At 45.9% G+C, this 24,310-nt stretch overlaps 1 protein-coding gene across 3 annotated transcripts; it reads right to left on the bottom strand.

Annotated features, from left to right (window-relative positions):
- Nucleotides 1-421: 421 nt before the first annotated feature.
- DHX33 (DEAH-box helicase 33) lies at nucleotides 422-23,866 on the bottom strand. 3 transcript variants are annotated; one of them, XM_036837869.1, is made up of 12 exons: nucleotides 23,446-23,866; nucleotides 20,761-20,921; nucleotides 19,867-20,094; nucleotides 19,553-19,723; nucleotides 16,187-16,372; nucleotides 15,337-15,448; nucleotides 14,042-14,252; nucleotides 13,795-13,883; nucleotides 10,264-10,391; nucleotides 9,673-9,876; nucleotides 7,914-8,000; nucleotides 422-2,932 (listed from the first exon to the last, which is right to left on the bottom strand). In XM_036837869.1, exons 1-12 carry the CDS (start codon nucleotides 23,726-23,728, stop codon nucleotides 2,624-2,626), a joined length of 2,169 nt encoding a protein of 722 aa, XP_036693764.1. In that variant the 5' UTR covers nucleotides 23,729-23,866; the 3' UTR covers nucleotides 422-2,623. The 3 variants fall into 3 exon arrangements, with proteins under 3 accessions (XP_036693764.1, XP_036693765.1, XP_036693766.1); XM_036837870.1 differs by having other exon boundaries at nucleotides 14,042-14,201; nucleotides 23,446-23,865; XM_036837871.1 differs by having other exon boundaries at nucleotides 2,799-2,932; nucleotides 9,673-9,809.
- Between the last annotated feature and the right edge of the window lie 444 nt (nucleotides 23,867-24,310).

The following is a 24,310-nucleotide window of genomic DNA, read 5'->3' as shown; positions in this document are numbered from 1 at the left end:
CCTGGAACTTCCTCCTCTCTTCCCTGAAAAACAGACTCATGCCTGTGCGACCCGGCCCCTGTGCTTCATTCTTTTCTCAGCAGAAACCTCCTGGCACTGCTGGTTTACCTGGCAGCTGACCCTCACCCCCACCAGACCCGGAGCTCCTAAAGGCAAGAGCCCTGGTTAATTCCTGCAACCCTCCAACCTTACACCCAGGTTCTGATGGGACATTATTTTTCTGGGGGTAAGAAGCCACAGCTTACATTAAATTTAGGTTAAGAACTAATGTTCCTACCTTACCAGGACACATAAGATATATAAGGTAGCAAGAAAGTAAGTCTTCCCAAATCAAGTGGCAAAGATAAGACATACTTAATATAATTTAAGCAGCAGTCTGTGAATAAGGGAAAGGAGACCCAAGAAAGAAGACACACACATGTACAAGATTCACTTTTAATGGATTTGATAGTCAGGTGCAAATTTGAGCATTATATACAAGAGCCCGTGCTTCTTTAGAGCTATCTCTCTTTGAACAAGAACAGACTCTCAAAATACAACATAAACCTGAACCAACTAGATTTTTTTTTGCTGCCAGTTATAATATTCTGATCAAATAAAATATAATAAAATTCTTGCTTTCCCATAGGTGCAGTGTTTCCTTCTACGCACAAGGAATGGTATCTTAGATGCCTGGCCACAGTTCTAAGCATTTCTTGACAGCTGGATTAAATGGATTTATGCATCACAGTACATAATCAGTCTTATCCACAGAGCAAAAACTTGTCTCCATTCTGGCATCTCTTTACCAAAGGTTTTTACCAAGAACTGGGTGTTGGCAGTTCTTAGATCTATGCTGCTCTGGAGGTTTCACACTCCATGATTACTAGAAGCAGAAGACAAACATCTGAGGCATGTGATCTGCTTGGAGTGCATCTATTTACATGAAGCTGCTCAAGGGAGCTAGTGATTCACCTAGATATGGATTTCACAGGCTGGAAAAAAGGTGGCACACCACTGGAGATTGTAGGATTGAAAAGAGTAGCTCAAGGTTAGACTGCAACATCATTGTGAAACATTTAACTTTCTTAAGAAAGTCTGAAGTGTACTTATCTATGCCCTGCAGCTCAATGTAAACAACCATGTATTTCTTTGTAGTAATATGGAGAGTCAGACCGGCTTTTCCAATCTGATTTAATCCCTGAGCAGCTATGTTAAAAGTTAACTTTTTAAAAAGCCCAATAAAAAACTACTGTATGAAAACTCTACCAGAATGTTAGTGATAAATATATTTTTGTACAGAAACACAGAAGCTATTTACCCCTTATTCCTGCTCAGAAAAAATATACATTTCCTGAAATGGTTCAGGTACTTGAGCTGGACATAAATGATTAAAAGCTAAATTTTACTTGCCCCAGAGAATACCTCTATATAATTTGCTGAGGAACATAACAAATTACCCCACTCCCAATTTTCTACCAGCATGATGAACGTTTTATTAAAAATACAATATTTTCTTTTACCAATACCTTTTGAACATTTTATTAAAAATACAATATTTTCTTTTACCAATACCTTTTGAACCGTAAACATCCTAGGCCTCTATTAAATAAAGGAATAACCAAAATACTGCACATGTGTGTTTTGACCAATTAAGCACAATAAAAGGGCTAAATCTTGGCGTCTTCTAGGGCATAGCATTCTCTGGGGAAAGACTATTTGCTTTTGATAATTAAATAGCTAAGAAGGACTTTTGGTGGCTTTTCCCTCCTCAAAATATGAAAACAGGAAGAGACTGTGGAGACCCTCTAATCCCCTCTGACAAATGTGGAAAATGAGGGCTAGAGAGGGGTGAGTGGCAAAGCCAGGCTGTCCCCAGGTCCCTAAGAAGGAAAAATGATCATAGGAAATAAATAAGATAAAAGAACTTAAACACTAGATGAGGTGATGGATGAGCCAAAGCTGCCTGTGTCCTCACCTCCGCCCACCCGCAGGGCCAGAGGAGAAATGCCTTAAGCTCAGCTCAGAGACACTCCTTAGGCTCAAGTGTTTATGGTCCCAAAGCACCTCCCTCCTGAAACAGAAGTTAATCTCTTCTGTTTTCTGTTATAAAACTTCATGCAGATAGAAGTTAAAATAGATCCAAGGTCAACAGCTCTGTGACCTCTGGTGGTGCCCTTTCCAGGCGATCCCCCTCAGTCTCGAGAACTCAGGGGGTTTTGTTGCACCTGATTCACATCGTGTAGAAAAGCAGTAACACCAACCGAGCTCCACGGCTCACGATCCACGGCGTGGTTATCGTGGGCAGGCACAGCTCTGGGTACTTTCCTTTCATTTGCTCTAAACCTCATGACCCCAACCCTGTAAGTATTATTATTATCACCCCCCACTTGGCAGACAGGGAAACCGAGGCTCAGAAGTGAACTAAGTCACCCAAAGTCGCCCAGCAAGAACTGAAAGCATCATTTTGAAGTCTCCAAGGTCGCTACATGTCTGTGTGGTTCAGTCAGAGGAGTTTAGACAAAGATGCTGCAAGCTCCCAGAGGCCGGGCACGATCCGCCCGTTACGACCGCGGCCCCTCTGGGTGCCGGCGTGAGAGCCCGCGGCGAGGCCGGCTGCGGCCCAGCCCCCGCCCCGGGCGCCTCAGCTCCTGGAGGCCCTGAGCTTCCTCCTGAAGAAGTCGGGGGCAGCCTCGTACAGCCACTCGGCGTCCACCACGCACAGGTCGCGCATGTAGCACTTGTTGGTGCAGAGCAGCTCCGTGTACACGACGCAGGCCGGCTTGCAGTGGAAGAGGACGGACGAGGGGTGGATGGCCACCGGCTGGTGGGTGTCCGTGGTGGCATAGGAGCCGTCGGGCTGCAGCTCGGCGGTGCTCACGAAGAGGCTGTGCGCCAGGCAGCGGCGGACGCTCTCTGTGTCCCCTCGCGACGACACGATCGGCATGGACATCTGGTTCGGGAGGAAGCGAGACACGGAGAAGACCCCAGACGTGAGCGCTGTGCCGCCACCCGTGGCGGACGGAGCCACACGCCCCCCCGCGCAGTCCAGGGTGCAGGGCCCGCGGTGGAGGCTGGCACCCGGGCGGCTGCCTGCCACGCCTGAGATCAGGGCTGGTGGAGGAGCACCGTGTCTACTGTCAACAGAAAATGAGGGGCTCACGAAGCCAAGGGATGGTCTGGCAGGAAAGCTGTTCGAGTACAAGAAGGGCTGGAAAAATGTGTATAATGCAGAACACAACACGCTACTATGAGAAGAAGTCACTGTAGTGCTAACAATGGGCCGCTGGCATCAGGCACAGGCCTGGGTAAGGGTGACAACTGTCCCCTAGGGACGTGCGGGTGGTCCGTGCCACGGGCTGTCTCAAAAGACGCCTTACACACGAAGACAGTCACCACAGAGCTGCTCACGGCAGCAAAAAGTAGACACTCTCTCAGTGCTCAACACAGGAGAACGCGAACACAAGCAACCCCACCTCTGAGGTGAAATGTGGCGCGTCATAAAGCCATTGAATATATAAACATTATGTCCTCTAAGAGGGAATATAAGCTGATAGGAAACTTTTCGGTTGACGATTTGGCAATGTCTATCAAAATCTAAATTCCCCATCTAGAAGTTCATTCTATGTGTACCAGAGCACAAACATTTATGTAGGAGGATGATCATTATAGCACAACCTAAATGACCACCATTAGGGGCTTGGCTAAATAAACTGTAGTGAATACAGTGAAATGCTATGAAGTCACTAAAAAAGAATGAGATGGACATATGCAGGCACTGCAAGACAGCCTAGACACAAAGTATTCAAGAAGTACTCCAAGTGGAAAAAAGCAAATTGCAAAACAAAATGTTATACATTTTGTGTTAAAAAGAAAACTTTATCATGGTGTATGATCTTTTTCATGTGTTGTTGGATTCTGTTTGTTAGTATTTTGTTCAGGATTTTTGCATCTATGTTCCTCAGTGATATTGGTTTATGATTTTCCTTTTTTGTGATATCTTTTTCTGGTTTTGGTATCAGGGTGATGGTGGCTTCGTAGAATGAATTTGGGAGTGTTTCTCCCTCTGCAATTTTTTGGAAGAGTTTGAGAAGGACTGGTGTTAGCTCTTCTCTAAATGTTTGATAGAATTCTCCTGTGAAGCCATCTGGTCCTGAACTTATGTTTGTTGGAAGATTTTTAATTACAGTTTCAATTGGCATATAGTAATCCTTTGCATTTCTGTGGTGTCAGTTGTGATTTCTCCTTTTTCATTTCTAATTTTATTGATTTGTGTCCTCTCCCTTTTTTCCTTGATGAGTCTGGCTAAGGGTTTATCAATTTTGTTTATCTACTCAAAGAAACAGCTTTTAGTTTTATTGATCTTTGCTATTGTTTTCTTCATTTTTATTTCATTTATTTCTGCTCTGATTGTTATGACTTCTTTCCTTCTACTGACTTTGGGTTTTCTTTGTTCTCCTTTCTCTAGTTGTTTTAAGTGTAGGGTTAGATTGTTTATTTGAGATTTTTCTTGTTTCTTGAGGTGAGATTGAATTGCTATAAACTTCCCTCTTAGAAGTGCTTTTGCTTCATCCCATAGGATTCTTCAATATATGCAAATCAATCAATGTGATACACCACATTAACAAATTAAGGAATAAAAACCGTATGATCATCTCAATAGACGCAGAAAAAGCTTTTGACAAAATTCAACACCCATTTATGATAAAAACTCTCCAGAAAATGGGCACAGAGGGAACCTACCTCAACATATTAAAGGCCATATATGACAAACCCACAGCAAGCATCATACTCAATGGTGAAAAACTGTAAACATTTCCACTAAGATCAGTAACAAGACAAGAATGTCCACTCTCACCACTCTTATTCAACATAGTTTTGGAAGCCCTAGCCACTGCAATCAGAGAAGAAAAAGAAATAAAAGGAATACAAATTGGAAAAGAAGAAGTAAAACTGTCACTGTTTGCAGATGACATGATACTATACATAGAAAATCCTAAAGATGCTACCAGAAAACTACTAGAACTAATCAATGAATTTGGTAAGGTTGCAAGATGCAAAATTAATGCACAGAAATCTCTGGCATTCCTATACACTAACAACAAAAAATCAGAGAGAGAAATTAAGGAAACAATCCCATTTACCACTGCAACAAAAAGAATAAAATACCCAGGAATAAACCTGCCTAAGGAGGGGAAAGACTTGTACTCAGGAAACTATAAAACACTGATGAAAGAAATCAAGGATGACATAAACAGATGGAGAAATATACCATGTTCTTGGATTGGAAGAACCAATATTGTGAAAATGACTATACTACCCAAAGCAATCTACAGATTCAATGCAATCCCTATTGAACTACCAATGGCATTCTTCACAGAATTAGAACAAAAAATTTTACAATTCGTATGGAAATACAAAAGACCCTGAATAGCCAAAGCAATCTTGAGAAAGAAAAATGGAGCTGGAGGAATCAGGCTCCCTGACTTCAAACTATACCACAAAGCTACAGTAATCAAGACAGTATGGTACTGGCACAAAAACAGAAATATAGATCAATGGAACAGGACAGAAAGCCCAGAGATAAACTCACGCACATATGGTCACCTAATTTAAGACAAAGGAGGCAAGAGCGTAAAATGGAGAAAAGATAGCCTCTTCAATAAGTGGTGCTGGGAAAACTGGACAGCTACATGTAAAAGAATGAAATTAGAACACTACCTAACACCATACACAAAAATAAACTCCAAGTGGAAAAGACCTAAATGTAATATCAGACACTATAAAACTCTTAGAGGAAAAGATAGGAAAAACACTCTTTGATATAAACCACAGCAAGATCTTTTTTGACCCACCTCCTACAGTAACAGAAATAAAAACAAAAATAAAGAAATGGGACCTAATTAAACTTAAAAGCTTTTGCACAGCAAAGGAAACCATAAACAAGACAAAAAGACAACCCTCAGAATGGGAGAAAATATTTGCAAATGAAACAACAAAGGATTAATCTCCAAAATATACAAACAGCTCATGGAGCTCAATATCAAAAAACCAAACAATCCAATTAAAAAATGGGCAGAAGGACTTCCCTGGTGGCTCAGTGGTTAAAAATCCGCCTGCCAACGCAGGGGATATGGGTTCGAGCCCTGGTCCGGGAAGATCCCACATGCTGTGGAGCAACTAAGCCCTTGCGCCACAACTACTGAGCCTGCGCTTTAGAGCCCACGAGCCACAACTACTGAGCCCATGCGCCTAAAGTCTGTGCTCTGCAACAAAGACAAGCCACCGCAATGAGAAGCCTGCTCACCACAACGAAGAGTAGCCCCCGCTCGCAGCAACTAGAGAAAGCCTGCACGCAGCAACAAAGACCCAAAGCAGCCAAAAATAAATAAATAGATAAATTAAAAAAAAAAAAAAGGGCAGAAGACCTAAATGGACATTTCACCAAGGAAGACACACAGATGGCCAAGAGGCACATGAAAAGCTGCTCAGCATCACTAATTATTAGAGAAATGCAAATCAAAACTACAATGAGGTATCACCTCACACCGGTGAGAATGGCCATTATCAAAAAATCTAGAAACAATAAATGCCGGAAAGGGTGTGCTGAAAAGGGAACCCTCCTGCACTGTTGGTGGGAATGTAAACTGATGCAACCACTATGGAAAACAGTATGGAGTCTCCTTAAAAAACTAAAAATAGAACTACCATATGACCCAGCAATCCCACTACTGGACATATACCCTGAGAAAACCATAGTTCAAAAAGAGACATGCACCACAATGTTCATTGCAGCACTATTTACAATAGCCAGGACATAGAACCAACCTAAATGTCCATCGACAGATGAATGGATAAGAAGATGTGGCACGATATATACAATGGAATATTACTCAGCCATAGGAGAAATGAAATTGAGTTATTCGTAGTACGATGGATGGACCTAGAGTCTGTCATACAGAGTGAAGTAAGTCAGAAAGAGAAAAACAAATACCATATGCTAACATATATACATGGACTCTAAAAAAAGTGGTACTGATGAACCTAGTTGCAGGGCAGGAATAAAGATGTAGACCTAGAGAATGGACTTGAGGACACGGGGTGGGAGGGGGAAGCTGGGGCGAGTTAGAGTAGCATCGACATATATACACTACCAGATGTAAAATAGATAGCTAGTGGGAAGCAGCAGAATAGCACAGGGAGATCAGCTCGGTGCTTTGCAATGACCTAGAGGGGCGGGATACAGAGGATGGGAGGAAGGCTCAAGAGGGAGGGGATACGGGGACATATGTATGCACATGGCTGATCCACTTTGGTGTACAACAGAAACTAACACAGTATTGTGAAGCAATTATATGCAAATAAAAATCTATTAAGATAAAGAAAAAAAAAGAAAATCTTATATATGTATCCATGTATATGTGTATACACACACCTATACAAAAACATACATACAAAGGAAAAAATTCTAGAAGGATCTACACCAGACTATTATTTATCTTTGGAGGGGCAGGATTAAGGAGACTTTTACACTTTCTGCATTATATATCACTATTTTCTGCACTGTATCAATTTGTAACAATTATGCATGGCTTTCGTAATCTGAAAAAAAATAACAAAGATATTTCCACTAAAAAAACAAACCTTAGGAAGAATTCTAATAACATTGGAAAACACTTTTAAAGTTTATAAAAGCTGACTATAAATTATATATACAATGTAACTAATGATGTAAAAAATTCATTTAAAAACAGGGCTATGAAGAAACTGGTGAGGGGTGGAGCTGTGGGTAATTTTTACTTTCTTCCTTATTTAAAAATTTTCCTACAATGAGAGGGTGTTTTTGCAATCACTTGCAATAAGCAATCTGAAATTTTTCACCTAGAAAAAAGTTGACAGCTTAGCCCCCCAGAGAACACCAGGAAGAAGAATACCTTGAAGCAGATATCCCTCAGCTGTGATCTGACTTCAGCTACCAGCATCATATTCTTGCTGTTGACAAAATTCTCTTTGCACCAATCCTGAATAGGAGAAAAAAGAGATATCACAGTCCTCTCATTTCTATAAAGAAAAAAACATAGCACAATTTTTATTTTTAATTAAAAAAAAATTTGGGGCCTCACCACACAGCATGCGGGATCTTAGTTCCCCAACCAGGAATCAAACCCGTGCCCCCTGCAGTGGAAGCATGGAGTCTTAACCACTGGACCGCCAGGGAAGTCCCAGCATAATTTTTAGAACACTGTTCTAATTCAGACGGAAAACTTCAGTTGCCAAAAATAAATACAGGAAAATATCTTTATAGCAAAAAGCATGAACCATAAAGGAAAACAGTAAAAATTTAAACTAAAGTAAAACCAAAAATTTCCGTAGGTCAAGTCACGATGAAAAAAGCTAATGACTGAGATATCTGCATCACTACACCCAGTAAAGAATGATTACCTCCAGAATATATTAAAAAACAAACAAACAAACAAACAAACAAACTCCTACAAATCAGTGAGAAAATGACCAATACTCCAGTAGAAAAATGACAAAGGATATGGAGGGACCACTCACAGAAGATTAACTACAAATGACAATAAACTTAAGCAAAGGTTCTCGGTCTCTTGAGGAATCAGGGCAGTGCAGTTTCAAATAACTGGGATACTACTTCACATCCCTCAACGTGGCAAAAATGAAAAGTCATCTCAACTAAGAGCTGGAGAGGCTGGTGGAAACGGAAGCTCCTCTACACTACTCCGGGGAGGGTAAAGAGGTGCCGACAGCTCTGAGGACGCACAGGCCAGCTGGGAAAACTCAATGCAGCTGCCCAAGACCGGCAGGCCCACTCCTGGGTGTCGACCCCACAGCAACTCTCCCCCTGGTGCACAAGAGACCTGGACGGGATGGGCACTGCAGATGAGGAGACGGGAACAAGTTGCAAAAAGGTAGCGTGAAGAAGCATTTATAGCATACAACGCCTGCGGATACAAAGTAAAAGCACATTGTTGCCCACCAGGACCCAGACAGACTTGACAGGGGTTACAGAAGGGAGGAAGGACTGCAAAAGGGGCAGCTCAGGGCTCTTGTTGTGTCCACAGCATTTTATTTCCGTAAAAATAAATTGAGGCAAATACAGCAAAATGTTTACAACTACTAAAACTGGGTGGTGGCTATTTTTTTTGTTTTTGTTTTTTGCATTAAAGCACAGATAAAGCATGCGTGCTATAGCACAATTACTGATTTTTTTTTTTTTTTTGGTGGGCCGCGCCACCCGGCTTGCGGGATCTCAGTCCCCTGACCAAGGATTGAACCTATGCCATGGCAGTGAGAGCCCGGAATCCTAACCACTAGGCCACCAGGGAACTCCCTACAATGACTGATTTTATTCTATTTTATTTTATTGATCAGTGAAAGAAAATACTGCCATTTTCCATCTTGGTCCAGGGAACTGAAAAACAAGCAAAATCTGCTATGAAGAAAGTTAGGGGCAGGTGGGGAAACAAATCATTTTGTAGCTAAGAAACTGGGTCAACAAATACTTCACGAACTTGCCAGCGTCAGGTATGAGTCAAACATGAGCCGAGGGAAAGACGGGAATCGTGCCTTCCCTGGTAACCTCCCTGTGTGCAGACATTTCTGAAATGACATCTGCCATTCACAGGCCCAAGAGGGGGCATCGTTTGAGAAGGGGAACAAGACAAGGCCTACCTTGTTTCTGCCTGTGTTCTTGAAGGCCCGGTAGATGTTAAGCAGGGTGATGTGATCGCCCTCGCTGGATATGAACTTCTTCCGCACAGCCTGCACTTCATCCCGCCGGGAGGGGGGGTTGTAGAGAACGCTGTCCACTGACAGCAGGGAGATGATGGTCAGTATCTCCTCCGTGCAGTGGAATTTGGGGGACAGGAGGATGGTCTGCAAATCACAGTTAAAAACTGTGTAAGCCTAGTTTTCTCCTGGCTTCTGAATAAAGTATTTCCATATATTGCTTTTGCAGCTTCCCTTGTAAGGCGTTAAGGGGCAGGTGTTTCTAAAACCATGACTATGTGTGTTATATTATTTCACTTTCTGTAAAACAGAGGGCTGCCTTCTCCACATGATTCCATGTGGGTAGGGGGTCATGACTTAATATGGCTTGAATCCCACACTGAGCGTAAATCAGAGTTAGGCACAAAGTAGGCGTTAATAATTATTTACGAGAAAAAGTGAAGATTAATCTAGAAGCACTGGGTTGAGGAGTCTCCTCTGGGATGGCTGACCCGTAACACACAGAAAGGGGACTGAGGAGAGGATATCATTTACTTTGGCAAATTTGGGTTCTAACGGGAAAGCCGCCATCTTTCTTCCTATTGGAGTCAGGGTGAGCTGGCCGTCCTTGTTTTCAAGGGCACCCAACAGCTCCAGCTGGGCGATGGCTGCCTGAATGTGATCTAAAGAAAGACATAAAAAGGAGTCAAACATTCAAAACAGGACGAAGCTGCAGCTAGTTCATTACTTCAGGGCACTTCTGAGAAGCCTACGTCAAACCACGGCCACACTGTCCCCATGAGGTGCTTTTCAAAGCTGTTAAGGACAACATCGTCTTCAGCTCAGTTCTCTTTAAATAGTGGCCTGCAATTTGGCAATATGTGTGTAAATCTGAAACCCAGCAAAGTTACACTGATGAATTTCACCCCCAGATATACTCGGACATCGTACAGGGACCTGCATCTCCAGACGCACACACACAACAATGGAAATACCAGGTGCCTCAGAGGCCCCTGGTGAGAAGGACACTATTTACTATCTTATTCTTTTTAAATTTGAACCATGAAAATGCATTGCCTATTAAAGAATAAAGATGCATTTCTAAGAATGTAATAAATATATACACAGAGGGGAAATGATCTGTAAAATACATTAAGTGAAAAAAGCAATGTGCCACGCACCTATGGTCAACTAATCTATGACAAAGGAGGCAAGGACATACAATGGAGAAAAGACAGTCTCTTCAATAAGTGGTGCTGGGAAAACTGGACAGCTACATGTAAAAGAATGAAATTAGAACACTCCCTAACACCATACACAAAAATAAACTCAAAATGGATTAAAGATCTAAATGTAAGACCGGACACTATAAAACTCTTAGAGGAAAACATAGGAAGAACACTCTTAGACATAAATCACAGCAAGATCTTTTTTGACCCACCTCCTAGAGTAATGGAAATAAAAACAAAAATAAACAAATGGGAGGTAATGACACTTAAAAGCTTTTGCACAGCAAAGGAAACTATAAACAAGATGAAAAGACAACCCTCAGAATGGGAGCAACTATGTGCAAATGGAACAATGGACAAAGGATTAATCTCCAAAATATATAAACAGCTCATGCAGCTCAATATTAAAAAAACAAACAACCTAATAAAAAAATGGGCAGAAGAACTAAATAGACATTTCTCCAAAGAAGACATACAGATGGCCAAGAGGCACGTGAAAAGCTGCTCAACATCACTAATCATTAGAGAAATGCAAATCAAAACTACAATGAGGTATCACCTCACACCAGTTAGAATGGGCATCATCAGAAAATCTACAAACAACAAATGCTGGAGAGGGTGTGGAAAGAAGGGAACGCTCTTGCACTGTTGGTGGGAATGTAAATTGATACAGCCACTATGGAGAACAGTATGGAGGTTCCTTAAAAAACTAAAAATAGAATTACCATATGATCCAGCAATCCCACTACTGGGCATATACCCAGAGAAAACCATAATTCAAAAAGACACATGCACCCGAATGTTCATTGCAGCACTATTTACAATAGCCAGGACATAGAACCAACCTAAATGCCCATCGTCAGACGAATGGATAAAGAAGATGTGGTACATATATACAATGGAATATTACGCAGCCATAAAAAGGAATGAAATTGGGTCATTTGCAGAGACATGGATGGACCTAGAGACTGTCATACAGAGTGAGGTAAGTCAGAAAGAGAAAAACGAATACCGTATATTAACGCATATATGTGGAATCTAGAAAAATGGTACAGATGAACTGGTTTGCAGGACAGAAATAGACACAGATGTAGGGAACAAACGTATGGACACCAAGGGGGTTAAGTGGCAGGGGGTAGTGGTGGTGGGACAAAAAAAAAAAAAAAAAAAAAGCAATGTGCCAATGTCTGTCAGTAGGAGAAGGATAAATGCATTTTGGTTTATTCATAGACTAGAACGGTATTTAGTAATGAAAATGCGTCAGACATAAACCTTATAAAACATGATGAACGAAAAGGGAAGGTCACTGGGAAATCGAGGCATAGACACGTCAACCGAAACAACGCACATGCACGGAATAAAATATTCAAGAAAAGCGAGGGATTCACGGACAAAACGTGGGGGGCGGTTAGCTTGAGGTGGGGAGTGTGGCGGCCTCCAGAGGCTCGGCAGCCCTGGAAACGGACGCACAGGTGCGGCTTCGATATTTCCACCTGACAAGAATGTGCCTCGTTTGTGTGTAGAGACTTCGCAAGTGAAAGAAAAGAAAGTGTAGAATAGTGCACAATGTGTGTTGCTATTTGTGTTTTAAAAAGAGACTATAGAGTATCACCTCAGTCTTGGCAGCAGAGAGCTGACAAGATAGTGGAATGGATGGAGTGATGACTTCTAAGCCCCTCACGTGCTGGACTGGAAACTGGAAATCTGGCCCCATTCTCTCTAGTCAAGATTCCACATGTAAGAGATATCATATGACATTTGTCTTTCTCTGTCTAACTTCACTTAGTTAGATAATCTCCAGGTTCATCCACATTTCTGCAAATGGCATTATTTCATTCTTTTTAATGGCTGAGTAAAATTCCATTGTATATATGTAAAAAAAAAAAAAAAAAAAAAGACACTATATGGAATTCCCTGGCGGTCCAGTGGTTAGGACTCCACGCTCTCACTGCGGAGGGCCGGGGTTCGATCCCCGGTCAGGGAAATAAGATTCCGCAAGCCGTGCAGCCAAAAAAAAAAAAAGCAAAGTTGATCCCAGTCTTGAAGGCTGGTGCCTTTGCTCTTGGCCTGTTTCTGGAAGAAGTGCTGGAAAGCTAAGTGAAAGGCCCATAAGTGCTGTTGCACCTGGGCCCGGAGACGCCAGATCACAACCCTTTCTGCAGGCACCCTGGTCTGGGAGGAGGTTGGAATATACGTGTCTAAGGACTGATGAAATAAAATTCATATGATAAATAAATAAATAAAAGACTACATGTACTTGCAAAGATTTTCTCTAGAAGACACTGGGAAATGGTTACAGTGGTTGCTGTAGAGGACGGAAACTAAGATCACGGAGGGGCCCTGTATACCCGTCGACTGTTTACTTTTTTAACCAGTTGCGCTTCTTCACTTAAAAGAAAGGAGAGAGAGGAAAAAAAGGAAATGGTATGTGTTGAAGAGATGCCAAGTACTAAGCTACCATCATTAAAACTACCAATTATTTTTTCTTCCACCATGGAGAGATTATCAGTGAAGGGCAGGGACCCATCAAATTCCAGTCAAAAGCAAAGAAACTTAATCTTTTCAGTGCTTTTGCTGGCAAAAGTACGATTTCGCTAGGTTTGCAGTATCCTGTGGACCCCCTCGACCACCTTCACTGGTTCCTGTGGTCTCGGAACCCGCCCATGATGCCTACATGAAGCCGCCGATCCTGCTCTGCGATGGTGCTGACAGCACCGCATCTCTCCTTTCATGATCCTGAGTTTCTTCTCTGAGAGTTAAGGCTGTTATCCACCAAATTATACTAAACAAAAGGAGACCGCTGGCAGACCTGGTTCTTCCTGTCCATTCTGTACACCTTCCCGAAGACCCCGCTCACCTGGAGACGGTTTGGACATGAAGTCAAAGGTGAGCACATCTGGGACTTTCATTGCGAGAAGCTGCAGCGTCACGCTCGTCAGGTTACACCTGCAAGCGTGGGAGACGCAGGTGGTTCACGCAGGTGCTCCTGGCCCCCCTGCCGGCGAGGCAAGAGCCGCCCACCAAGGAGAGTCAGTCAGAGGATACGGGCCACAGGGACGGGAGCCTCGGGACAAAGGGCAGGTGTGGGAGCCCCTTGGGCCTACCTTTGGATCTCTGGCACCGTCATCTTCTCAAACTTCTCAAACTCATCCTCCGTGTAGAGCCGGTAACAGACACCACTATCCTCTCTGCCAGCCCGTCCGGTGCGTTGCCAGGCCTGGGTCTTTGACACCCGCTGCACAGCTAACACCTCCAGGCCACTGTCTGGTGGGAGAATGGCCCGTGTTAGAGCTTTGCTCATCACATGAACGAACTCTACAACGTGGACAATGAGAAGCATTGCTCGGAACACCAGGGATCCTTTCTGTGACACACGAGTCCAGAAAAACTCAACCTACGTCGGAAAGCACAAAACCAGACTGGTCTGTGGTGAAACAAGGCCTTTGCTGTGAACACCGTGTGAAATCTGTGACTAAAACACCAGAAGGACCTCGTGCTTGGGGCAGGGACCCAGGAGGGTAGATTTCAGAGGCCTTGGCTTCGATCACAGGTGACAACAACCCCGTTTGCCTAGGACTGAGGGGGTCTCTCAGGACTTGGGACTTTCGGTGCTAAAACTGAGACAGTTTCCAGCAAACCAGGATGGTTGGTCCCGCATCAAACGATGACCCAAAAATGAAATGCCTCCAGTCCCCTGTGTGTTGCATCCTCCCTCCTGCTCTATTATAAAAGAGAGACAATGTAATGCTGTTACGCCTAGGAGTGAATGAGACCGAGTTTCTTATAAAGGTGTATTTTGTGCCAGGCACTGGAGAACCAAGCCCTTTCACAGACGTGGTCCCCAGAGACACACATGAATGACAGTACCCTTGAAGGCTTAGCAGTGCATTTCAATTAAATGTTCGGGAGCCATAATTTCAGCTGCCTCAAATCCTCTGTGGAGTAAAGCAAGGTAGAAAACAGACCTGAATAAAAATGACTTCAAGCAAGCTGCCCACCGCACACACTCAGGAAACAGCTAGTGCCTCGCCCCAGCCTGGGGGGTCTGCTTCCTTCCTGGGAGACTGGAGGTCAAACCAGCCTTGCTCAGGTGTCATTTCCGAGGAAGCCTCTGATGTGGTATCAGGCTGTCCCTGGCCTGAGAGCCATCATTCTCGCCTACCTTCCGACGGGGTTTCATGCCCTCTGCTCAGGTCCCTGACCATCTGTTTCCAAGTTTGCCGCATCTGGGCTCTTCTTTCCTGCCTCACGTGCCTTTCTGGCCCTGACTGCTGGACTGTGGTGCCTGCCACCCGAATCCCAGGTAGTTACGGACATGAGACGATCATTTGGGGGAAACTGTGGGACACAGGCCGCTCACTGTACAGAGAAGAGACGTTCAGGAGCTACAGATTCTCACCGGGGTTATACTTCTTTGCTTTAACCATGCCCGTGTCAACTACATATTTTATTCCTGTAATGGTTATGGAGGTTTCAGCGATGTTGGTTGAAATGATCACTTTGCGACAGCCCTAAAAGGAGGAAGAAAACCAAAGAGCCACATGACACACACATGATTCGGAAGTTTTAAAACACTTTCCTCACTGTGAATTGTCACAACTCACTCACGATCAAGAGGGGATGACGTTGTTATTATGACAGTCATTAATATTGATGGCTGGCTGGTCACTACATTGGGCGGGGCGGGGTGGGGCGGGCTGTGGGGAATGTTTCAGTCTTCGGAGTTTATTTTGAGGCGATGAGACGTGGTGGGAGAGGCACAAGATTCAGAAGCAGGTAGACGTGGGCTGGGGTCCTGGCCCTGGCAGCTTCCTCCTGTGACCCTTGGGCAACTGTCACTTCACCCCTCGGGGCCTCGGAACTGGGATGGTGACCCACCCTGCAGTTCTCGAGAGGATGAGAGACAGTGTCAAGTGCTGGCACAGTGCCTGGCACAGCACGGGCACCCAAGAAACGTACTGTGGACACATGCTCTGTTTACGGTGGGCCTTGGAGGAGTCACTCACTGGGCCTCTGGCTTCTGCCTTTGCCCCTCCCTCACCCCGACAGCCGTCTCCGTTCTGACTGGGGCACAGCCGTGTCTGCAGCCCCGCACTACCTTCCTGCGTCCTTCCAGTTCATGTGTGTGGTCCCTGCGCATCCCGTCCCGCACACCTTATCTGGAGCCTGCTGACAGGAGCACAGGCCCCACTGGTGCATCCGTCTGGGTACCCAGGGATGGGGCTGGGCAGGAGAAGGGGTGCACTCACCTTCGGGGCCCCCTGGAAGACGCGCAGCTGCTGGGCGTAGGGCAGGGAGGCGTAGAGCGGAAGGGCCAGCATGGAGGGGCAGCCGTCTGGGAGGTGTTTGGCAATGTCCCGGCAGGTCTTGCTCATGGCTTCGATCTCCTCCTGCCCGGTGAGGAACACGAGGATGTCCTGAGAGCAGGGGGCTTCCTACAGAAAAGGCAGAGTGGGGTTACCAGGCCTTGACAGAAGCGCAGGTTGCACAGAACAATGGTCACTGATGAACTTTCCCGGTTATTCTTCTTAACTCTGGAGACATAAGTGAGCCTAAACATCCGTGTCTCCCCTGGGAGAAAACCCACACCGAGAATGCACAGCTGCAACTTACTCGAGTTAGCCAGCTATGTTTAAAAACGAATTAAGGAGGTTTTGAAGAAAGATCGCCAGATTGCTTTTGCAGCAAGAACAATGCCATGAAAAGCACAATCAGGCAAGCAAATAAAATCTGCATGAAGCTGCCTTCCTTTCATAATCATCTTGAAAGATGAAGCTGACAAAAGAGACGACGTGGGGAAATGCTGATCCACGGAAATGGCCGGAAGCACTCACGCTGGAACAGGAGCCCTAATCGAGTGAGGCCGTCAAACGCGCTTTCATAAACCCCCAAAGCACGCTGAACTTGGACAAGGGACTGAGACCCCAGGCTTCACTGGATCCTTCACCTCGCAAAGGGAAGAACATATAAGTGTTAACTGCATACCCATTGATCCAATCTTTCTTTGACGTCTGTTCAGATACATTAATTTGTAGAGTACTTGTTTGGCAAAATAATTGAAAAATGTTTAACAATTATCTATATGTTGTGCATGTGTATGTGTCTATATATATATATATATGTCTATGTATGAATATATATCTATGTATTTATATGTGTGCATGTAGTTTTTTAGCCCGGTATTAATAGGACAAATGTTCAGAGGTGCACACACACAGAAAGGATAAAATCTTTTTTTTCTTTTTTTTGGTCGCGTGGTTTGTAGGATATTAGTTCCCCGACCAGGGATTGAACCCGGGCCCCGGTAGTAAAAAGCACCGAGTCCTAACCACTGGACTGCCAGGGGATTCCCAGGATAAAATCTACAACAGTCAAAGCTTCATCAAGGGGAGGACTCATCAAAGCCACCATGTAACCGGAGGGCACTGCAGGCACTATTCACGAAAAATCCTCGTCTCAAGTTTGCTTTTAGCAACTAAACAAGGCAGACTGACCTTCTCCAAATACTATCAAAATGACGGTGAAGGTATAAGCCCAGGAAGACAGGGTTTCAACCCATTTTTGAAAGATGGAAGAGACAGGGTGGGAAGTGAGTGACTTGGCCGGGCAGAGGGAGTCCCGACGGGGGAGCGTGCAGACGGGGTGGTGGGCAAGCGATGCGCCCACTTCCCTGGAGAAGCCACAAAGGCTCGGGCTCAGAGCAAGCCTAGGGGGCTTGTGCCGGCACGAGGACCCAAGTGTCAGCTGGAAGTCTGAGTACAGTGTGGTTGAACCCCCAAGTCCCCTCCTCCACCCGATGCGGCCAGGAGGCTGGGCAGACACGGGGTGCTGTCGTGGGATTCAACACAGGAGGATGGCAGGGGGAAGAGCCAAGAGGACAGCTGTGCGGAGGCCTAGGAGAGCAACCTGTTTGGAGCAGAAAAGCAGCATAAATAAAGGACCTGGGAAAGAGTGGATTGTGTTTGAACACATAAAAAATATTCATGATTGGCATGTGATAGATGTTAGAACCCTTGGGGAAAAATTGGCCGTACGTACATAGAAAACTTGTACGACTGTGTGGAACAAGGAACAAGGCACTGCGATGGTGCACAATGTAGGGTCGTAATATTGTAAAGACTGATACTTGATTTAAAAAGACATGCTGGGGCTTCCCTGGTGGCACAGTGGTTAAGAATCCGCCTGTCAATGCAGGGGACACAGGTTCGAGCCCTGGTCCGGGAAGATCCCACATGCCGCGGAGCAACTAAGCCTGTGTGCCACAACTACTGAAGCCCACGTGCCTAGAGCCCGTGCTCCGCAACAAGAGAAGCCACCACAATGAGAAGCCCGCGCACCGCAACGAAGAGTAGCCCCCACTCGCGCAACTAGAGAAAGCCCACGCGCAGCAACAAAGACCCAAAGCAGCCAAAAATAAATACATAAATAAATAAATTAAAAAAAAAAAAGACATCCTGATATATCATTTTGAGAGGATGTTTCAGAAACAGGAAAGTAACATCCAAGGGAAACAGTTAAGAAATTGAAGGCGTACCTTCAAGAGCAGGATCTGGGCTGGGAAAGTGAAAGCAGCTCCTGTTTTTTTATGAGCTTTTTAGAACTAAGTACTTGACTTTTTAAAAAATTAATTAATTAATTAATTAATTAATTAATTAATTAATGGCTGTGTTGGGTCTTCGTTTCTGTGCGAGGGCTTTCTCTAGTTGTGGCAAGTGGGGGCCACTCTTCATCACGGTGCGCGGGCCTCTCACTATCGCGGCCTCTCTTGTTGCGGAGCACAGGCTCCAGACGCGCAGGCTCAGTAATTGTGGCTCACGGGCCCAGTTGCTCCGCGGCATGTGGGATCTTCCCAGACCAGGGTTCGAACCCGTGTCCCCTGCATTGGCAGGCAGATTCTCAACCACTGCGCCACCAGGGAAGCCCCCTACTTGACTTTTTAAACTTTAAACTATACACCCATCACTGAGCTTAAAATAAAAATTAGCTTTCAAAAGTTGGCTTCTAGATTTTTTCAGAAAGTTAATGGAAAGGTAAAAACAGTCAATTTTATACAAATTAAACCAAAAAATGAGATTTAATCACTCGAAATTTTAAGTAAATGTTTAATAAAATGAAAAAAAATTTGAAATGTTTCTCTGTACAGTTGTTTTTTTTTTTTAAAAGAAAACTCTAAATTGCAACCCATTATTGGTTAATACACCAACTGTTTTTTTTTTTTTTTCAATGAGACAGAAAATACCAGAGGACATCACATGTAGTAAAAGGAGACAGTGTTTCCTAAGACTCATTTTAGTTCTACACATTGTGTCCTGGGTTGCAATATAAAATGTGTTTCTTACTGGGGGTTCCAATCCAAATATGCTCGCGAGTCACTGCTTTAACATATGGACGTTTTCTGGCTCAGCTGAGAAAAGATGCTGGTCAGGGTTGAATTATTTTTTTTACGTAAAAAAAAAGACTGAGAAAAAGGATAAAGACGTGGACATGGCAAACGAACTCCATATTCAACTTCAGGACACAGCTCACAAAATGGTTTCGTTCGGCAGCTTTTCCTTTCAAGACTGAATGCTCGAGGTCAAACAGGCCTTCCCAGGAATCTGCACCGCAGTGCCTACCTGGTGGATCTGGAAGACGGAGACCAGGGCCGCATGCAGGTAATCGTGCTGGGGCTGCTTGGTGTAGAAAATTTGGATCGGGTGCTGCCGGCCCTCCAAGTAGAGGACGGGGGCTCCGCTGAAATACTGGGAGAACAGGTCCACGTCCATCGTGGCCGACATCACAATCACCTGCGTGCGAGACAGGGGCAGAGGATGGGGACAAGCTCGGACCAGCCTTTTTGTGCCCCCGCTGAGCCCTGAAGGCCGCCGAGGAGGCCCGCGCCCCCCATGCCCACTGCCCTGGGTCCCTCAGCAGCACAGGCTGCACCTACTTTGAGAGGCAGCTTCCCCAGCTCCTTTCGCCTCTTCTGTGCAGCTTTCACCACCCCAAAGAGCACATCCGTGTGGATAGTCCGTTCATGGGCTTCATCCAAAATGACGCAGCTGTACTTCCGAAGCAGGGAGTCTGAAATGGCCTCGCGCAGAAGCATGCCGTCCGTCAGGAACTTGATCTTGGTGTCCTCCGAGGTGACATCGTCGAAGCGCACCGTGTAGCCAACCTGTGTGGAGACACCACTCATTCACTCAGCAAACGCGTGTTCAGCACCCAGTGTCTCCGGCACGGTGCCAGGCGCTGGTGCTATCGCAGCGAACAGGACCAACTCCGACCCTGCCCTGCTCCCAGGGCAATGGACACACGCCTTCAACTACAATGATGATAAACGCTACAAAGAATTTAAAACTAGCCTCCTCCTCCCAGCTACTTCATAGTTTCAAGTGAAGCTATGTACACATATGAAAAGATGTCCAAGATATTTTTAAGTCAAATGGGTAGACACACACACAAACACGAATAAATCTGACTTATATACAGTTCTGGGACTCATTCTCAATACCCACCTATATACTAGAAAAATGCTTACAAATTTGTAGAAAGATATGTAGATAAAAGACTTAGCAGATGTTACTGAAGCCTTAAAAGTGCTCAGGAAAAAAACAGCTAATTTATCCAAGTTGCCAACAGATTTTGAAAGCAAAGCAATTGGGACTGACAGACCCTCTGATCTCTTAGGAACTGGTAAAGAACTCTGAGAGAGGCCGAAACAATTGTGGCAAGAAAGAAGCTTGAGATGTATAAGTAGTCTTGTTCAGAAAAAAAAAAGTCAGGGGGCCGAGAGTGGGGGTTAGGGGACCAAGAACTGTCAGTAGAGAAGGAAGTTAGGTACCAGCTTCCCGAGTTCGGTTCTCTTCTCGTCTGAGACTCTGGTAGCCAGAGAGATAGCAGCTACTCGACGAGGCTGGGTCACGGCAATGACGGCCTGGCGGCCAATCCCCCCTTCATACAGGTACTGAGGGATCTGCGTCGTCTTCCCAGAGCCGGTTTCCCCTAGGAAAGAAAAAAAGTCTCATTTAAATGCAAACTGACGCGCCCCAGAGCCCACGAGCCACAACTACTGAAGCCCACGCGCCCACAGCCCGTGCTCCACAACAAGAGAAGCCACCACAATGAGAAGCCCGCGCACCTCAAAGAAGACCCAGTGCAGCCTAAAAAGAAAAAATGGTCCACATCAAAATTTTTTAAAAAATGGTCTACATCAAAATTAGAAAAAAATGCAAACTGAAACACACTTCACCAAACAGATCAAAGTCAGAACGAAAAGATAAGAAAATACTCTAAGCTGATAAAGCCACAGGAAAATGTGTACCCACACGTACTGCTAGCAGAGTGTTAATTGGGATTGTCTCTTGGAGGGCCACATTATACTAGGAAAATCTTTAAAATGTTTGTACCCTCTGACCCACAATTCCACTTGCAGGAATACGATTCTAAGGAAATAAAGATGTGTATAAAGGTACAGCTTCAAAAGACTTTTAGTCAACTTTGCTCATGACAGCCAAAAATTAGAAACAATGTAAGCGGTCAGCAACAGTAACGGGTATAGTAACAACATACGATGGAATACATACGTTATATAAAAATGTCCTACTTTTCAAAGGGATAAATGAGATGTAAATGCACTGCCATGAAGAGACATTTGCTCCTACACTGCAGCCACAGCTAACTCCTCCCCATTCCCCAGCCAGCCGCCTCCTTTCAAACCCTCTGCCTTTGCCCACACTATTATGAAATATCTGCTCCCACGCTGCCTGCATGACAAACTGTACAAGATGAGTTAGACCTCAAACTCTCTCCCCAGGGGCTGCGCCGCCTCCTCTGTGTTCCTTAGAGCCTTGTTCATCTCGTCCATCACTGATCACCCTACACTGTGTGAATGCATTTAAACGTTTCTGTCCCCCTCCAATATCAGAGGCCCCCTGGGGGGCAGAGATGGCCTGTCCGTCTCTTCCATGTACTTGAGCATCTGCATACAGTAAGTACCCAACCTTATTTTCTACCCTCCTGTGTTCCCTTCCCAGTGCCCAGTCAGAACAAAGAACTGTAAACCTGTGCATCCCTCCCCCCACGGCTACCAGCACCCCTCCCTGACCTCACAGAGTCCTACAGTCCCAAGGTTCTTCCATTTTCTCCCCTCTGACTGCTCATCCTTCCTGACCTGGACACGAATCATGGACGAAGAATTTGATTATTCTACACTCCTCCTGCTGAGTTCATCAGGCAAAACCCAAACCTGGATCAATGTCTCCCTGTCCATCTTTTTTGCTCCTACACCAAGAAACTGAGCGTTGCTATAGTAAAATAACCCAACTGTGCGACAATGACCTGAGTGTGCCGTGGGGCTAAATGCACCTGGGCACCAGCACCACCGCTGATCCTTGTTCTTGTTTCTGCAGCCCTTCTTTTGTCCCCATCCTCCCCAAGGACTCTGTAACTCCCATCCTCATCAGAGCTCCCGTGCCTACTTCATAGGAAAGTGAAGTCCTCAAAGGTGATCTCCCGCCACTTCCCCCTGCAAGCTTTTCTGCAGTCACCCCCATTCTTACCTCCTTTCTCCAGCCCCCCAGCCTCTTGGATATCCATCCTCCTCTTGGATATCCAGGCCAGCTCTGCATCTAGCCCTTGTTGCCAAGGGCCCCCCTTCCCCATGCCCTCTGTCTCTGCTCTATTAGTGCCTACTTTGCATCTTCAGCCTCCTTCTCTACTGAGTTCTTCCCCTGAACCTATGAATATCTGCAAGTTCCTCTACCTCCCCCTCCTTTTTGTCAAAACAGAAGTCTGCTCCCACTGCCTTCATGCCCTTACCTCCTACCTACTCCTCAGCCCAGTGACAAATCAGCTCCCAGAGCTCTGCCGAAACAGCGCTCAACTCGATCCTCAGTTGATACCTCGCATCCAATCCAGTGGGCACTTTTTGGGTCCCTATTTTCTGGACCTCATTGTTGCATCTGTTCATTCCCTTCCTCTTACAACTCTGTTCCTTAGATTATCAGCTCTCCTGGATCTCCTTCACCTCTTTGGAGGCTCATCCTCTCGGTCCTTCAGGAGCTCCTCTTACTTAAACGTTGGGGATCAAAGCCCCTTGCAATTGGTCCCCGGCCCTCAACTCTGCCTCTTAATTCGTGCACCAAAAACTGCTACTTCCGTCAGACCGGACCGTCTCTCGCCTCCACTTTGTCTCTTATGCTGCAGGCTCTCTCCTCTGCGTCCAACGCCTCCCTCCCCGACTGGCTCAGATCCACTCTTCTAAGCTCCCAAAGATCCCGCTGCGCCCCTCTACCCTTCCGCACAGAAGGCGAGTCTTTGCGAAGGCGCGGGTCACTCGCACCGGCTGTGAGCACCTCCAGAACGGGCTTGTCTGACTCCTCCGAGGCCCCTCTCCTGGCCCCGAACAGAAAAGGCAGTCAGGTTTGTTGTAGAAACGAGTGAAAGACGGGCAGAAACACCTAAGAAAAGCTGTTCTCGCGGAGCCCGAACGGGGAGAGAGGAAGGACGCGCCGGCGCGGCCACTCACCGAGGAGGACGGCGCTGTCCAGGTTTCGGAGCTGGGCCAACAGCTGCCCCCGCGCCTGGAAGATGGGCAGACTCCGGCGCTGCAGCTCCACGGCCTCAGGGTAGGGGCTGGCCGAGGGCTGGGCCAGGGGCGGCTGCTGCCTCCGGCCTCCTCCGCCGCCGCCGCCGCCCGCGGCCAGCAGCATCACCACCCGCCGCCCGGGAGGGCAGGACCCGGCGCGCCTCGGAGGCCCGGCGCCCGGCCGGAATCTCTTGGCCGGCGGGAAGCCCGCCTCCTCGGGCATGTCGGGAGGGCAACACGACTGGAGGCGCGAAGGCCTCCTGCCGCTCCCGGGAGCCGACAGCTAGCGCGCGCCGCCCCTTCCCGCCACGTGCTGGTGGCTCCCAGCGACGCCGCTGACCTCACTGCCACCCGCAGCCTTTAGGAAGGGGACTCCAACTCCCAGCATGCACTGGCAGCGTGAGCAGGCTTTCATTTCCTGAGGGCGGGGAGAGCAGGGTCCGAGGTACAACCCGAAAAAGGTCCGGAGCGACAACAGTGAAGGACTGGGTGTACGGTTCCGTGGGTCCTTAACTTTGGATAACAACCGTGGTTTTCTTGTCCTGCTAACACTATTTCTTTACGGTAAACACGCGTTTCCCTTTCTCTGCCACAATAATAGTCGCTCTTCAAGGAAAGTATTTAATTTTGTAAAATTAATGAGGTGCACACAAACATTTGCATTATTTAATCTTCCAAATAACTGATGTTATATAGTAGATACTGATATCATCCCCAATTTACAGATGAAGAAACTGAGCCTCTGAGATGAGTCATTCAGATGTCACAAAATCTGAATGTTGAGAAGGATACTGGTGATCATCTT

The sequence above is a fragment of the Balaenoptera musculus genome, chromosome 20 (genome assembly GCF_009873245.2).
Source record: "Balaenoptera musculus isolate JJ_BM4_2016_0621 chromosome 20, mBalMus1.pri.v3, whole genome shotgun sequence".
Taxonomy (NCBI): Eukaryota; Metazoa; Chordata; class Mammalia; order Artiodactyla; family Balaenopteridae; genus Balaenoptera; species Balaenoptera musculus.
This window is presented reverse-complemented; position numbering and strand designations above follow the sequence as displayed.

Bases quoted from the DNA above. Each gene is read 5' to 3' on its own strand.
- DHX33 (XM_036837869.1), bottom strand. From the start codon at position 23,728: ATGCCCGAGGAGGCGGGCTTCCCGCCGGCCAAGAGATTCCGGCCGGGC. The intron at 20,922-23,445 runs GTGAGTGGCCGC...TTTCTTTCCTAG, and splicing joins GGACAGCGCCGTCCTCCTCG to GGGAAACCGGCTCTGGGAAG. The intron at 16,373-19,552 runs GTAGGCACTGCG...CCTTTTCTGTAG, and splicing joins CCGTCTTCCAGATCCACCAG to GAAGCCCCCTGCTCTCAGGA.